General features: G+C 44.5%; 1 protein-coding gene across 1 annotated transcript in view; it reads left to right on the top strand.

Moving 5' to 3' along the window:
- Nucleotides 1-3127: 3127 nt before the first annotated feature.
- The window catches only part of RAB11FIP4 (RAB11 family interacting protein 4), a 1128176-nt gene continuing 1115226 nt past the window's right edge, over nt 3128-16077 (top strand). The window contains exon 1 of the mRNA XM_069200002.1: nt 3128-7795. Within this exon, the coding sequence (XP_069056103.1) occupies nt 3134-7795 (4662 nt within the window). The 5' untranslated portion in view covers nt 3128-3133. The remainder of the gene's footprint in view (nt 7796-16077) is intronic.

Here is a 16077-nt window from a genome sequence, read left to right as displayed (position 1 = left end):
GTCTAAGGTCAATACAATGAATGAATCGTTCATCCACAAGACTGGTGTCAAGACTGACATCCTAGAGGAAAAGAGATACTTCTTTCCCAATGATGGCAGAGAGGATAAGGTCCTTAGGGACCCACAGCAGCTCATGCCCATAGACGGTACAGAGAACAAAGAACTGTGGAACCAACATCACCTCATGACCAAGGATCATACAGACTGTGTGGTTCTGGAGGATCAGCAGCACTGCAATGCATTGGTTGGCACAGAGAGTGTTTTTCTGCAGGACCAGCAGCACCTCACATGCTTACATGGTACTGAGAGTGTGGTTCTAGAGGACCAGGAGCACCTTATGTCCTTGAATGATACAGAGTGTGATGTTCTGGAGGACCAGCAGCACCACATGCTCTTGAATGAGCCAGAGAGTGTGGTTCTAGAGGACCAGCAGCGCTGCATGCTCTTGGATAGTACAGAAAGTGAGGTTCCAGAGGACCAGCAGCATCTCATGTCCTTGAATGGTACCGATAATGTGGTTCTGGAGGACCAGCTGCACCACATGTCCTTGGATGGTACAAAGAGTGTGGTTCTAGAGGAGCAGCACTCCCTCAAGTCCTTGGATGTTACAGAGAGTGGGGTTCTGGCGAACCAGCACCACCTCATGCTTTTGGATAGTACAGAGACCATGGTTCTAGAAGCCGAGCAGCACCTCATGTTCAAGGGTGGTACCGAGATTCCGGGCCCGGTTGACCAGCACCACTTCATTCCATTAGATGACACAGAGAGTCATGTTGTGTGTGCCCAGCAGCAACTCATTTTCCAGATTGATACAGAGAGTGAGGTCCTGGGGGATCTGCACAATCTCATGCCCAAGAATGTATCAGAGGTTAATTCTCTGGAGGACCATCACAATCACATGTCTAAGGTCAATACAATGAATGAATCGTTCTTCCACAAGACTGGTGTCAAGGCTGAGATCCTAGAGGAAAAGAGATACTTCTTTCCCAATGATGGCAGAGAGGATAAGCTCCTTAGGGACCCACAGCAGCTCATGCCCATAGACGGTACAGAGAACAAGGAACTGTGGAACCAACATCTCCTCATGACCAAGGATCATACAGACTGTGTGGTCTTGAAGGACCAACTAGAACTCAAGGCAATGGATGGTACAGAGGGTGAGATCCTAAGAGACAAGCCGCAGCTTATGGTAGAGAATGGCACAGAGAAGGACGACCTAGAGGACCAACAGCACTTCATGCCACAAGAAGGCGAGGAGAGTAAGGTCAGCATGTCAATTAATGGAACAAAGACAGTGAGTGTGGTCCCAGAGGACCAGCAGCAACTTACGTCTACAGATGACACAGAGGATGTGGTCCCGGCAGACGAGCAGCAATCCATGATCAGGGTTGATACACAGAGTGAGCACTTCATATACAAAGAAAGTGCAGACAACGAGGGCACGGGGAAAAAGCAGCAACTCATATCCAAAGGCGGTTTGGAGAGTGAGGACTTGGAGGACCAGCAGCACCTCATGTCCAAGGAAATGTTGGAGAGTGAGGGCCTAGGCAACCAGCGGGATCTTGTGTTCAAGGGTGGTAAACAGAGTGAGGTATTCATGTCCATGAACAGCACTGAAAGTGAGGTCCTGGGGCAGCAGCTCATCATCCATGAGGGAGGTGCAGAGAATGAGGTCCTGGAGGACATGCAGAAACTCATGCCCAAGGATGGTACAGAGGGTGAGGTCATGGGGAAGCAGCAGCAGACCATTGACAAAGCTGGTGCACAGAATGAGGTCATTGGGGGCATGCATCACTTAACTGCCAAAAATGTTACAGAGACTGAAGGTCTAGAGGTCCTGTATTATGTCATGTCCAGGGACGATAGAATTAGTGAGCCTCTCAGGCCCAAGCTTAGTACCAATATCGAGCTCATAGAGTATGAGCAATGCTTCGTTTTTAAGGATGGTAGAGAGAGTGAAGACCTGGGGGCCCAGGAGCATTGCAATGCCAAGGATGGTTCACTGAGTAAAGTCCCAGCAGATCAGAAGCGAGGTACAGAGAGCAAGGTCCTGGAGAACCAGCAGTACTCCATGCCCAAGTGTGGGAATAGGAGAGAAAGTGAGGACTGGGTAGACAAGCAGAATCTTATTCCCAAGGATGACACAGAGAATAAAGTCCCAGAGGAGCAACACCACTTCATGCAAAAGGAAGGTACAGAAAGTGGGGTTCTGCGGCACCAACATCACCTCTGGTCCAAACATAGTACAGAGAGTGGCTTCATCATGCCCATGAATGGTACAAAGACAGAGGATGAGGTTCAGGGGGACCACCAGCATCTCATGGATGGCACACAGAGCGAGGAACTTGGAGGCCAGCATCAAACCATACCTCCAGATGGTACTGAAATTGATATTTTTATTTTCAAAGATTGCACAGTGACTGAGGACCTGGAAGACCAGTACCACCTCTTGCCCAAAAACGATACAAAGAATGAGAACACCATATTCAATGAGGGCAAAGAAAATGACGTTTTTGAAGTTCAGCTACACACCCGGACAACAGAGGTGGTAGAAAACAAGGGTGTGGAGGACCAGGAGCTCTTTTTGTACAAGGATTCAATAGAGGGTGAGGTCACCATGCCCATGATTGACATAGAGACTGGGATAATGGAAATTTCTCAGCATCTAATACCCAAGGACCTTGTAGAGACCCTGAAGGAAAAGCAAAACCTTATGCGAAAGGAAGTTACCAGAAGTGAGTTTTTTCTACCCATGGGAATTAATGACAGTGAGGTGATATGGGACCAGCAGCATCATATGGTCTTGGAGGACCAGCAGCAACTCATTTGGAATCTACAACCCCTACCACCCAAGGACAGTATAGTGGTGCTAAAGGTTGACCAGCACTTTATTCAAAAGGAAGGTACAAAAGGTGATATGCTGGAGGACCAACATCATCCTATGTCCAATGGTGTAACAGAGAGTGAGCATCTCATACCCAAGGATGTTAGCCAGAGTGATGATCAGAAGTACTTCATTTCCAATCCCATGGAAATCAGGGCCATGGGGGACCCACAGCTCCTCATGCCCAAATATAGTACAATGAATGAGGTTCCTGGAGACCAAAAGGATTTCATGTGCAAATACAGTACAATGAGTGAGCTCCTTGTGCAGGACTGTAATAAGAGTGAGGTCCTGGAGGAGAATAAGTACTTCATTACCAAAGGTGAAAAGGAGAGTGAGGTCCTCAGGTCCCAGCTTCTACTCTTCAAAGATGATATACAGAACACAAGCCTTGGGGACCAACAACACCTCATGACCAGATATAGTACAGAAAAGTCTATGATCCTGGAAGACCAACAAAACCTCATGCCCATGAATGGTACAGAGGGTGAGGTCCTGGGAGTGGAGCAGCAGCTTATGCCAATGGATGGCAGAGTGAATGAAGTCCTGGGGTACCAACAACACTTAATGACAAAGGAAGATGCAGATAGCAAGGTTAACATGCCCATGAATGAGACAGAGGCCGAAAATGAGACCCGAGAGGACCAGCAGTATTCCATGCCCAAGGACAACACAGAGAGTGTAGTAATTGGAGACCAGCAGCAATCCATGTCCAAAGCTGTTAAAAATAGTGAACTCATCATCACAGAGAGTGTGGTGTTGGGAGACCAGCAGCAATCCATGTCCAAAGCTGTTAAAAATAGTGAGCTCATAATGCAGAAGGATGGTACAAAGAGTGACATCCTAAAGGACCAGCTCCACTTAATGTCCAATGATTGCAGCGAGTATGAGGGTCTGGGAGGCCAACATCACCTCATACACTATGAAAGTCCAACGAGTGAACTGCTCATTCCCAAAGATGTCACAGGGTGTGAGGTTCTGGAAGACCAGGAGCATCTCCAGCCCAAGAAAATTAGAGATTGTGATGTTCAACAGCATCTTTTGTTCGAAGGTGATATAGAGAACATGGGATTTGTGGATCACCATAACATCACGACCAAGGATGCTACAGACACTGCAGCTGTGGAAGGAATGCAGCACTTCAAGCCCAAAGATGGTACAGAGAGTGAGGTTCTGGAAGACCAGGAGCATCTCAAGCCCAAAGAAATTACATATTGTGATGTTCAACAACACCTTTTGTTAGAAGATGATATAGAGAGCATGGGATTTGGGAATCACCAGAACATTATGACCAAGGATGCTACAGATACTTCAGCTCTGGAAGTAATGCAGCACCTCATGCCCAAAGATGGTAAAGAGAGTGAGGTTCTGGAAGACCAACAGAACTTTGTGCACAAGGAGGATACAGAGAGTGAGCTCATCATACTCAAAGATGTAATAGAGTATAAGGTCATGGAGAAACAGCAGCATCTCATGACCATGGATAGTGCAGAGGGAGAATTCCTGCAATACCAACATCACCTTGTACCCAAGAAAGTTAGAGAATGTGAGGTATTGGGGGACCAGCAGTGGTTTATGCCCAAGGCAATTACGGACTGTGAGGTTCTAAAGGATCAGCTGTGCCTTTTGTTCAAAGGTGATACAGAGAGCATGGGATTTGGGGATCACCAGAGTATTATGGCCAAGGATGATACAGGGACTGAGGTCCTGGAAAGCCAGCAGCACATCATGCTCGAAGATGGTACAAAGGGCGAGGCTCTGGGAGACCAACAAAACTTCATGCACAATGAGAGAACAGAGAGTGAGCTGCTCATGTCCTGTGATGTCACAGAATGTGAAAACCTAGAATACCAGCAGCACTTCAAGCCCAAGGAAATTATAGATTGTGATGTTCTAAGGTATCAACAGCACATTTTGTTCAAGGGTGATACACAGAGCACAGGATTTGGGGATCACCAGAACATTATGACCAAGGATGCTACAGGCGCTGAAGCCCTGGAAGGCCAGGAGCACCTCATGCCCAAAGATGGTGCAGAGAGTGAGGTTCTGGAAGACCTACAGAAGTTCGTGCACAAGGAAGGTACAGAGAGTGAGCTCCTCAGACTAAAAGATGTCCCAGAGTATGAGGTCATGGAGAACCAGCAGCATCTCATGGCAATGGATGATGCAGAGGGAGATTTCTTGGAATACCAACATCACCTTGTATCCAAGAAAGTTAGAGAATGTGAGGTCTTGGGGGACCAGCAGCAGTTTATGCCCAAGGAAGTTACATACTGTAAGGATCTAAAGGGTCAGCAGCACCTTTTGTTCAAGAGTGATACAGAGAACATGGGATTTGGGGATCACCAGAGCATTATGACCAAGGACAGTACAGGCACTGAAGACCTGGAAGCCCAGCAGCATCTCTTGCTAAAAGATGGTTCAGAGGGTGAGATTCTGGGAGACCAACAAACCTTCATACACAATGAGAGTGAACAGCTCATGTCCAGTGATGTCACAGAGTGTGAGGTCCTGAAAGACCTGGAGCATCACAAGCCCAAGAAAATTACAGATTGTGATGCTTTAGAGTATCAACAACACATTTTGTTCAAGGGTGATACAGAGAGCATGGGACTTTGGGATCACCAGAAAAGTATTAGCAAGGATGCTACAGACACCAACGTCCTGGAAGGACAACAGCACCTCATGCCTAAAGGTGGTGCAGAGAGTGAGGTCTTGGGAGCCCAACAGAACTTTGTGGACATGGAGGGTACAGAGAGTGAGTTCCTCATACTTAAGGATGCCACAGAGTATGAGGTCATGGAGAACCACATGCATATCATGACCATGGATGTTGCAGAGAGCGAAGTCCTGGAAGGCCAGCATCTCATGACCATGGATGGGGCTGAGATTGAAGTCCTGGAAGGCCGTCACCTTGTACACACGAATGTTAGAGAATGTGAGGTTTTGGGGGACCAGCAGGAGTTTATGCCCAAGGAAGTTACAGACTGTGAGGATCTAAAGGATCAGCCTGGCCTTTTGTTCAAGTGCAATACAGAGAGCATAGGATTTTGGGGTCACCAGAACATTATGACTGAGGATGGTACAGACACTGAAATCCTGGGAGGCCAGCAGCACCCAATGCTCAATGATGGTGCACAGAGTGAATTCTTTGGAGGTGAGAAGCACCTCATGACCAAGTGCAGTAAAAATATTGAAGACCTACAAAAGCAGCAACACATTATACCCAATTACATTAGGGAGGGTGATATCCTTGAGACCCAACTAGAGGTTGTCCTGCCCAAAGATTATGTAGAGAGTGAGGTTCTTGGAGACGAGAAGCAACACACTGTGAAGTACAATACAAAGACTGAGCTACTCATACCCGAGAATAGTAGAGAGACCGTCCTGGAGAAGGACCCAATAACTTTGAACGGTACAGAAAAGGTGCTTATGAGACATTGCCAACCTTTCATGTCTAAGGAAAATGCAGTGAGTATGGTCCTGGCTTGTGAACAACCCCTCATTATCAAGGATGATACAGAAAATGACATTATGGGAATCCGGCAGCAACTCATGCTCAAGGATGGTACAGATAGTGTGGTTATGGAAGACAAACCGAACTTCATAAACAAGGAGGGTACAGAAAGAGAGCTCCTCATAACCAATGATGTCATAGAGGGTGAGGTCCTGGAGGACCAAAACCATCTTATAAGCAGGGATTATGCAGAGAGAGAAGTCCTGGAAGACCTACTGCACCTAGAACCCAAAAGAGAGGGAGAAAGTGAGGCTTTGGAGAACCAACAGTATGTCATGTCCAAGGATGCTACACAGATAGAGAGCATGGGATTTGGGAACCCTCAGAACATTATGACCAAGGAAGGAACAGACAGTGAAGTTCTGGTAGGCCAGCAGCACATCATTCCCAGTAATGGTACAGCAAGTGAGTTCTTAGGAGACCTGAAGCACCTCAAGGACATTATAAAGATTGAAGACCTGCAAGAGCAGCAACAATTTGTATCCAGTGATGCTAGGGAGAGTGATATACAGAAGGCCCAACTACTTGTACCTACCAAAGATTATATAGAGGATGATGTCCCTGGAGACGAGCAGCAACCCATGCCCAAGAACAATCTAAGCATTGAGCTAACCATATCCACGAAAGGCATGGGGAGAGAGGTGCTGGATGAGAATCAGCACCTGATCTCAGAAATGGGTGCAGAAAATGAGGACTTGAGGGACCAGCAGAATTTTATGCCTAACAGCAGTATAGCAAGTGTGATCCTGGTGGACAAGCAATACTTTATAATCAAGGAAGGTAAAGAGGCAGAGATAATGGGAGTCCAGCAGCAACTCGTGCCCAAGGAAAGTTCAGAGTGTCAGGCCCTGAAAGGCAATGAGCACCTTTTTTCCCAGGATGGTGCAGAGAGTGAGGTCCTAGTGAGTCAGCAGGACCTCACACCCCTGGATAGTACAGAGATTGAGGTCCTGAAGGCCCCGCAGCACCTCTTGCCCAAGGCTGGTACGGAGGATGATGTTGAGAAGAATCTGCAGTGCCTCATGTTTAGAAATGGCAGAGAAAGTGAGGTGATTAACGACCAAAAGCCTCTGATGTCCATGGACAGCACAGAGAGTGACATCACTAGGGACCAGAAGCATCTCATGCCCGAGGAGGGCTTAGAGGGGGAGATCTTGCAGAACCAGTCACATGCCATATGCAATGGAAGCATACAGACCACAGTCCTGGGGGACCAGCAGCACCTCATGTGTGGGAGTGATATAGAAAATGCGGTTCTGGGGGACCAGCAGCACCTGATGGTCTTCCTGCAGAAGTTGAAGGATGTCTTTGATGTTTGTGATGAGGACGCAGACGGCTTCATTCGTGTAGAGCATTTCATTGCTCTGGGACTGCAGTTCGGCCAAGGAGAAGAGGTGAGTGGTGGAGTGATGTACGGGGAGGATGAAACGTACAACCTCAGCACGCTGTCAATCTCACAACCTCATCACAGAGTATTTTGTGCAATTTTTGCTGTCCTACCATGAAATGTCAGAGTGTAGTCTGTCACAACACCCCATCCCCTGTGCACGTGAACTTATACACAGAAATATACACATGTAAATTAACTTATTTAACATATTTGCCTTCATGAACCAGAACCACTAGCAAACCTACAATTGACAGGGATTCCCTAGCCCTTTGCAAGTAAGCGTATCTTAGCAGTCAGGGCACCACCTACCCAAAGCCAGTGGGTCAGGTACAACACAAATTAACAGAAGGAGAGATAGTTTAAATAAGCTAAGCACATTTATATTGTCATTTAGATTTCAACTTCATTACGTTGATATCGGGAAGCCTTTGAAAACGGTTGATGGAATTTATGATCATGTTAGATTTTTAAAGCAGCCTTTGGGCTGATTAAGTGCTGAATAACAGCAATAAATAGAATGACTACGACGATCACACATATAAATTTGGAAGGAACATTTAGATGTCATTTTTCTAGAGTAAATTACATGCCTATCTTTCACAAGTAACAGTGCAACTGAGCCCTAATTGAAAACATTTCGAAACCAAGATTAACCCATTAAAAGCAGGTACTTTTCTCTGACAAGACTACTAATAAACTGTACTAAACTGCTACTTGTCGTTTCTTAAAGAAGCAGTGGCGTGTTGTTATACCTAGGTGAGGGCGGAGGATGGCAATCAATCACACCCTTTATAGCAGCGGTTCCCAACCTTTTGACTTCTGTGGACCCCCATTTTATCAATACTGGAGCCCGGGGACCCCCACTGAAACATTATTGGAACACGGGGACCCCCGAGGAGTCATTACTGATAGCTGAGACCTAATATTATTAAATGTTTTAAGCAGCCGCCGACCCCCTGAGGAGGCTTCGCGGACCCCCAGGGGTCCCCCAGGGGTCCCCGGCCCACAGGTTGGGAACCACTGCTTTATAGTCTTCTAAAAATGAGACGTTAGTAAGGGTAATCACCCCATTTAACACCATTATGTTCTTTCAAAAAAGTGCACCATGGCGATATTACCCAGGACAACGAGTTTCTTGCATTGAAAGAGTTTTGCTATCCTGTAACCTCCCATCCCCCCATGCAAATATCTGGTTGTGCCAGGCGATACGACTTGCTCTGGTCGCATCACTTTCATTTCCCAAAATTCAGTCACCAGTCTATGACCACAAAGCACCCGTACAGCATAACTAATTTACTTTAATAATACACCATACCACTAACGACGCCATGCTAAATACTTGTCTAACCATATACCATTATTACCTCACCACATAACACTGGCGCGCCATAACACATGTCCCGGTGTTCTAATATATTTCACAAACATACTACACACAAGAGCGTGCGTAGCGAGGGAAGTCATCGGAAGTCAGAAGGTCGATCTGACGCTATTCGCTTGCTCTGAAAGGTAGCCATTTTGCTCCATGTCACACAGACACTAATATACAGTTGTGGGTTCTGGAATACAGTGCGACTCGTGCAGGTTTTGATTTGTTTATTTGAACCAACTGCAGCAAAACATAATATCATAACAATGATTTGAAAAAGGAAAGCCTGGGATGGGATGTATTACGTTCTCTCTTCACTTGCAGGGATGTGGTAATAGTTAATGTGGGTAAATGCGGACATTAAATTGAACACCACTTCCGCTCGACGTTGTTTCACGGTGCGCATCGGTCCGGTGGTGCCTGTAGTGCGAACAGGTGCTGTCCCCCATACCTTGCAAGAGCTGGTCCAATTCCTCACTCACGGGGGGAGTGCCTGTTTGTGTTGTTGTCATTCCTAGCTCATGTTATAGCCCCGTTTCCGGTTATGCCCTTTGCAGTTTTTTTTTTTTTTTTACTTAACAAATCAGTGTATTGTGGGATTTCTGACATTAGACCGTTTTCAGCGCACCCGATGATAATGGTTTGCTTGATGTTCGGCGAAAGAGTGAATTAGGGCATGCCGCTGTTAATTACTTACAGATGGATGGGGACAGACAGACTTTCAGGTGGACACAGGCCAAGCTCTAGTGTACGTGCTTTTTGGAAGCCTGGTCTATGAAGGTCAGCGCCGAATATCCAAATGGCGCTATGGAATATGAGTAGTGTAGTCGCGCTGCGCTATTTAGTTAAAATCCTCAGAAAAGTCTGATAATTTAGCAAGCCGGCTCCAAATGTTTCATTTTCAATACCTTGTTTGGTGGCAAAACCCCAATAAACAGTGATACCTGAGCAGAAGTGTGAGAGGGGGCTTTCCCTCCATGCAGTGTTAATTTGGGGCGCTCCCAGAGTTCCCGACATCCACGTAGGCCAGCATTACTCACCTGATTCAGAGATTCCTATTCCTTTTTAAAACCTGTTTATTGTAGGCCAGGACAGGGGCGTCGCTTCCGTTGAAGCAGCAGGTGCAGTGGCACCATGGCCCAGAGACCTGAGGGGCTCACTGAGGGCCATATGTAGGAACACTTTTTCCCATAGACACAAAATGGGGAAAAAACCTTTGCTATATCTGGCCCTAAAACCTGTTTATTGTCGTATTTTACAGTTTAAACACCGGCCAGTGGGTACCAGTGCCTTCTTTGCATTAGGGCCCCTGGCACCACGGCTACGCCACTGAAGTGGTGCAGAGGACACACCCCCTCCCACGCGACATACTTCACGGCCGGAGCAATGGCTCGTGTAGTAATGTGAGCACTAAAAATAAAGCAGCAGTTTTCTTCACATTCCGATCCCGTTTAAACAGGTAAATGGAATAGCGAACTCGCGTTTAACTATTCATATCTATGCTTTGGTGTATTTCCAATTGCTTATCCCGTTTACTCACGCTGGCTACACACGCACATATATAAACATGTACACGAGCAACGCATAGCTGCCAAGTTGTCCAGGAGCGATGTGTGGTGCCAGTTCAGGTTTTCTTTGAATTCTGGGACTAGTAGTCCTGTTTTATAATGGGAATAAACACGACTACAAGTCCCATAATTCAAAGAAAACACTTAGACTGTGGCCGCCCATCAGCTATGGACATTGGATGACTGGAAGGGCTGGCAATCGTACACAAAGACGCTGGCACAGGAGGACGCAGATAATTTATCTTAATGGAAGGATATACACGCTCTTATTTCTTAATCACTGTAATCTCGTTTATCTAGGCTGATCTCCCTGAAATTAAAAATAAATTGCACATATTATTTGCTTTGGAATTTACCATGTTTATTTTTAGTTTGTAACAATCTTCTTGAGAACTTTTTTTGTTTGCATCCATTGTCATACGTTTATTTGTAAAAGAACTGTCAGGCACATGTTTTCAGCTATATCTTGTTTGTCTTTGAGATTTTACAAGGCTGAACATGAATGCAGTCTAAATAAAAAAAAGATGACTCTTTAAACACATTAAAACAGTGGTTCCCAACCTGTGGTCCGGGGACCCCTGGGGGTCCGCAAAGCCTTCTCAAGGGGTCCGCGAGAACCTAGAAAATTAAAAAATATGAACAAATATTGACAAATTAGGTGCCCAGCTTCCAGTAATGACTCAGGCGGGGGTCCCCGGATTCTAATGATGATTCAGTGGGGGTCCCTGGGTTCCATTAATGTTAAATTGGGGGTCCACAGAAATCAAAAGGTTGGGAACCACTGCATTAAAACATTAGTAAACTGAGTGCAACCTTGGGAGACCTTTGTGACCAACAGTTCATTGTGTGACTCACAGTGCAAATGGTGGAGTAGTAAGGGTGACAGGGGCTTTAATACAAACACTGAAATGCAACCCCTTTACCCATGGTTGGCTAGTAAAGGACAACCATGACTTGGGTGCAGCAGCCCTCCTACACCCCTGGGCCCCAGCGGAGTGCTGGTGCTGCAGTGATAGTTATGCAAACCATGTGGCATTTAACGAAAGGTCACCATTTATAGGATCAAAGGTATCTAGTGTGACAGTTTAGTTCGGCAGTCCTGTGCCTGTGTCAGTAAAGAATGCCAAGCAACGGTACAGCCGCGTAACCCTATCAACACACATCGATTCTTAAATACGAGTCATATTTTCATCAGTACGTTTTGTGTTAGGAAGCACTTTCATGGTCTTAAATCTGATTGCACCTTTCTCCACAATCATTAGTTTGTGAGATACATTTTGTGAGGTACTGATTACTGAATATTACATTTTTTTTTTTAAATACCCTGTTTAGATCCTTTGTTTCGGCATGTGTTTTTAGCAAAGAAGTTCTGTGTGTTAGGTTTCAAAAACGTTTAATATCTAAGTTCGTGTTAAATTCAGAATTTGATTTAAATCAGAATGGGGCAGAAAATGGGAAGGCAGAAAGTTTGTACCTTAAATATTTAGTTGTGTGTTCGAGTGTACATTGCTTTAAAATTGGATACCGTGTAGGTAAAAATCATGGGTTTACAAAGGGGAGATATTCGCAGGGTGTATGCTATAATAGACAACGGTCTTTTTTAACAACTTGTTCAAAGGTAACTGTCTTGCTTGACTTCTGCGACATTTAGGTTGCCCGTGAAGTCATTCATTTAATGAGTAATGGGTCACAAAAAGTGATTAACTCTTAGATAATCAGTTTAGGATATGATAAGAATTTAGCTGCTTGTCGGGAACAAACTTCAATTTGCAATTGGGTGCAAATGGGACTCGATGCAGCTCATAAACCTACTCCAAATTAGGAGAAATAACAGTGACTATTGATAATTTGCAGATCATGGAACCGGTGAAGTGAATTCATTCACAATTTAGGAGTAATTCTCCATTATGAGGAGCCAATCTTGGAATCGGTGTAAATTGCACACTTACGAATTACAGTGTCCCATGCAAATGACTATTGGTGCACAAGTCATACTAATATTTTGCAAACCAGTAGTTGTCAGGTCTTTAATACCAATTTCTACATGAGGTCAGAAGGAGAAAAAGATTTGCTGCCTAGTGGTTTCCAGGCAATGAAATGCTTAGGGTAACATTGAAGTAAAAAAAAAAAGATATGAGAGGAATGCTTGAGTTAATCCCAGGCACTGGTAATTACTTGGAGCTTCAGCCTAGTCTGGCATTTTCTTTTTGCCCCCCTTGCCACCTCAGATTAGACATAGCCATTTGCAATTAGTCTTGATCCTTGTCCAATGGGAACAATACTGCCTAACCTGCCAAGCTGGGTCCTTTCTTAACCAGAAAACAAGAACACAAGCAACTCAAGACCAATTTCACCTTAGTTGGGCCGCTTCAGCTGGGTGCATCTTGGTTCCAGTTGCAGTGATCATGGGACCTATGTTTGGGTTTACCAGTTGCACTTAGGGAATAACCATAACATAAACAAAAAACGATGGGTGGAATGTTTGAATTAATCTCAGCCACTTATAAATACTCGAGGGTAACTTTGAAGCACATTTGTTTACCTATTTAACATAGGCTCCATTAATTCCAAACATTGTTTAGGCTCCGTCAAGTGACCATGACTAAAATGTTTAAATGCTGATTCTATTCTAACAGGTTTCACAACTACATAAATGTACACTTCAGTTGCAACTTTGTGAGGTCTTACATTAATTGCCGGTGTAATTGAGATAGAGCTTACATACTGCATCAAACACAATTTAAATTTTGCCCAGATCCAGAAAAAAGCAGAAACCTCCGTGGCAATGTAAATAGTGCTGTAGGAGAATTCTGCCAAAGCTAAGTACGAAGATCAATTACACGAAGTGCAGTTACAAAAACAGCATAAATACAGTTCCAGATTCTGACACGCTCTGTCTGGCCATTTGTGAGTAATATTGGTGTATTTATCAACTTATATACTGTATGGATATAATGAAAACTCATACAAACAAATAGCAGTCTGTGAGGGGTCATTTGGGATCTAATTTCATGATCCCCTTTGCTGTTCTTTTATTCTGATGTTAAGTGAGCTCTTCCTACTTCTCAGGTATGTTTTTACAGAGGCAGAGAAGAAAGTAAACGCTAGGCAATGTGTCACAGTTGATTCAGCTTGTACCCTGTGTCTTTTAGATGTATTATGTTCAAATTCACAAAGATTACTTACTCCCAATTTGCAAACCGTGCAGTTTTGTAAGGTGAAAATTCTCTCAGTGTCAGCAAAGACATACACATAAATGCATATATGTATGTATGGCTATGTAGGATTTATATATTGCGAACGTAGCCCAGTGGCAGAGGAGTGCTGTGTACATGCACATTTACAGACACACAAACATTTATACATGTATATGTACACAACATTAGACACAGACTTACGTACACTTACATCACACACAATCACTCGCACTATTACACTGATGCACACCTAGGGGTACCAAACAACTTAATTTCAATCCGGGTACCACCTTTGCAGTTCTTGGACTTATTTGTAGCAATATTTGCTTGCAAATATGATAGTACAAATTATCTAAGTGAAAAGAACCAAGGTTACAACTTTCTGAATGTTTTGAAGCCTAGGACCGAAAAAGTAATGTTCCTGTGAGACGATTTAACCTATTAAACCCACATCCACCCTCTTTAAAAAAAATAGACACATACATGCACACACACACACACAACATGTGTTTTCTTTTGCATCATCTCTTTTGTGAGACAATGTTATTATCTCATTATTATTGCTCTGTGAGGCTGTCATTGTAATTCAATCTCATTTCATATATGCATATACTAAGGCCAGACTGGCACTACCGGGTACCGGACATTTACCTGAAGGGCTGGCAGGGTGGGGGCAGGTCTTGTCACTGAATTTCAGCCGACCACATTTCAGCCTGTAATGCTTCTAAATAAATAATGAAAAAACAAATTGATTTAAAACGTGCTTCAAAACCAGTTGTTTTTGTGAGGGGCTTGCTATTGCTTGGCATAGAGTCACGTACATACATGATAAGTACTCTTCAAAATGTAAAACTGTTTCTCTTTTTAATGTGATCTTTGGAACACAAAGGTATGTTAAATATAACAGTGCATTAGAAATGATGGGTTCTAATCATGAGTTTAGAATTACTCGACAATGCTACTAGTGCAATTTAAGGAAGTCTGTCTTTTGTCCGATAATATGTGGCTCAGTATGTTACTACAGATGGATATATCAATAGTCTTTTGTTTTCTGTGCAGCGCTCATTTCGAACTAACGTATTTGAGTGTGCTCTCGTGATGATGAAGGCGAAGAAAGCATTGTAAAAAAGTAACTGGCTAGGATCACACAATGTGGTCAAGTGGAAGCCAGGATTGTGCAAGGTTTTTGGGCTGATCAGCTTCTACGTAGTTATCTCATTCTCTCTCTCATTTTAGATCAAAGCGTAATGGTTTGTGCTTCATCCTTTGAAGTTCTAAATCAGTGCACTGTGTTAAATACATCTAGGCTATGCATGTTTCATGAGGATTAATAGTGATACTTTTTGGGGAGGTTGATGTTATAATGCAGAAGTATCCACAGTTATAATGCAGAAGTACCCACCGTTGATCAGTGCACTGAGACCATTTGCTCCACATAGCTAAACGCCTTCAAACACTGTCATCCATCCTTGAATTAATTTATCCACCCACTGTTCACCATCCAACTATTCATTCAATTCATTGAGCCATGCAGCCCTGTCTCCAGTTTCCATCCTTCCATTCAATGATTGGACAAGGGTTGTTAATGAAAAATATTTTGCAAAGCACGCCATATTTCTTCAAAAAGAAGTACAAGGGGAGAACTTTCCCATACTACTATCACAGTAGTCAGGCGCTGCCACAGAGCTTGAATACTACATTCAGTAAGGGGGCTGGTCCAGGGGCAGCTGACAGATATGGGTCAGATGGGTAGAGGAGGCATGGGCGGAGCGCGGCTTGGGCGTGCAGAGAAGGGGAGTGTATGGGGGGCACAGAAGTTTTAACATAATAAAAAACGTACCTAATGCTGCCCACCACCTCGCGCTTCTCTTCCTGACCCAGCAGCTTCAGTGACTCGCTGTGCAATCCCCACACTGCTCTCATGCTATTCCCACGCATGAGAGTAGCACAGGGATTGGCCTGAGCGGGCTGGTTTACCACTCACTCAGGCACGGGGAGTCTGTGCTGTTTCTCCAACCCGGCTGTCAAATACAGCTGGGTTCGAGAAACCTAAGGGCGCACCTCCCCCCTCCCATGGCACAGCCCCATCCCTCCCTGCACATGATGGCTCAGAGCCAGTAGCTGAAAAAGAAAACAAAATATAATTTTATTT

Source organism: Pleurodeles waltl, chromosome 7 (genome assembly GCF_031143425.1).
Source record: "Pleurodeles waltl isolate 20211129_DDA chromosome 7, aPleWal1.hap1.20221129, whole genome shotgun sequence".
In the NCBI taxonomy this organism is placed as follows: Eukaryota; Metazoa; Chordata; class Amphibia; order Caudata; family Salamandridae; genus Pleurodeles; species Pleurodeles waltl.
The sequence above is the reverse complement of the archived record's forward strand: the minus strand, read 5'-3'. Positions and strand labels throughout refer to the sequence as shown.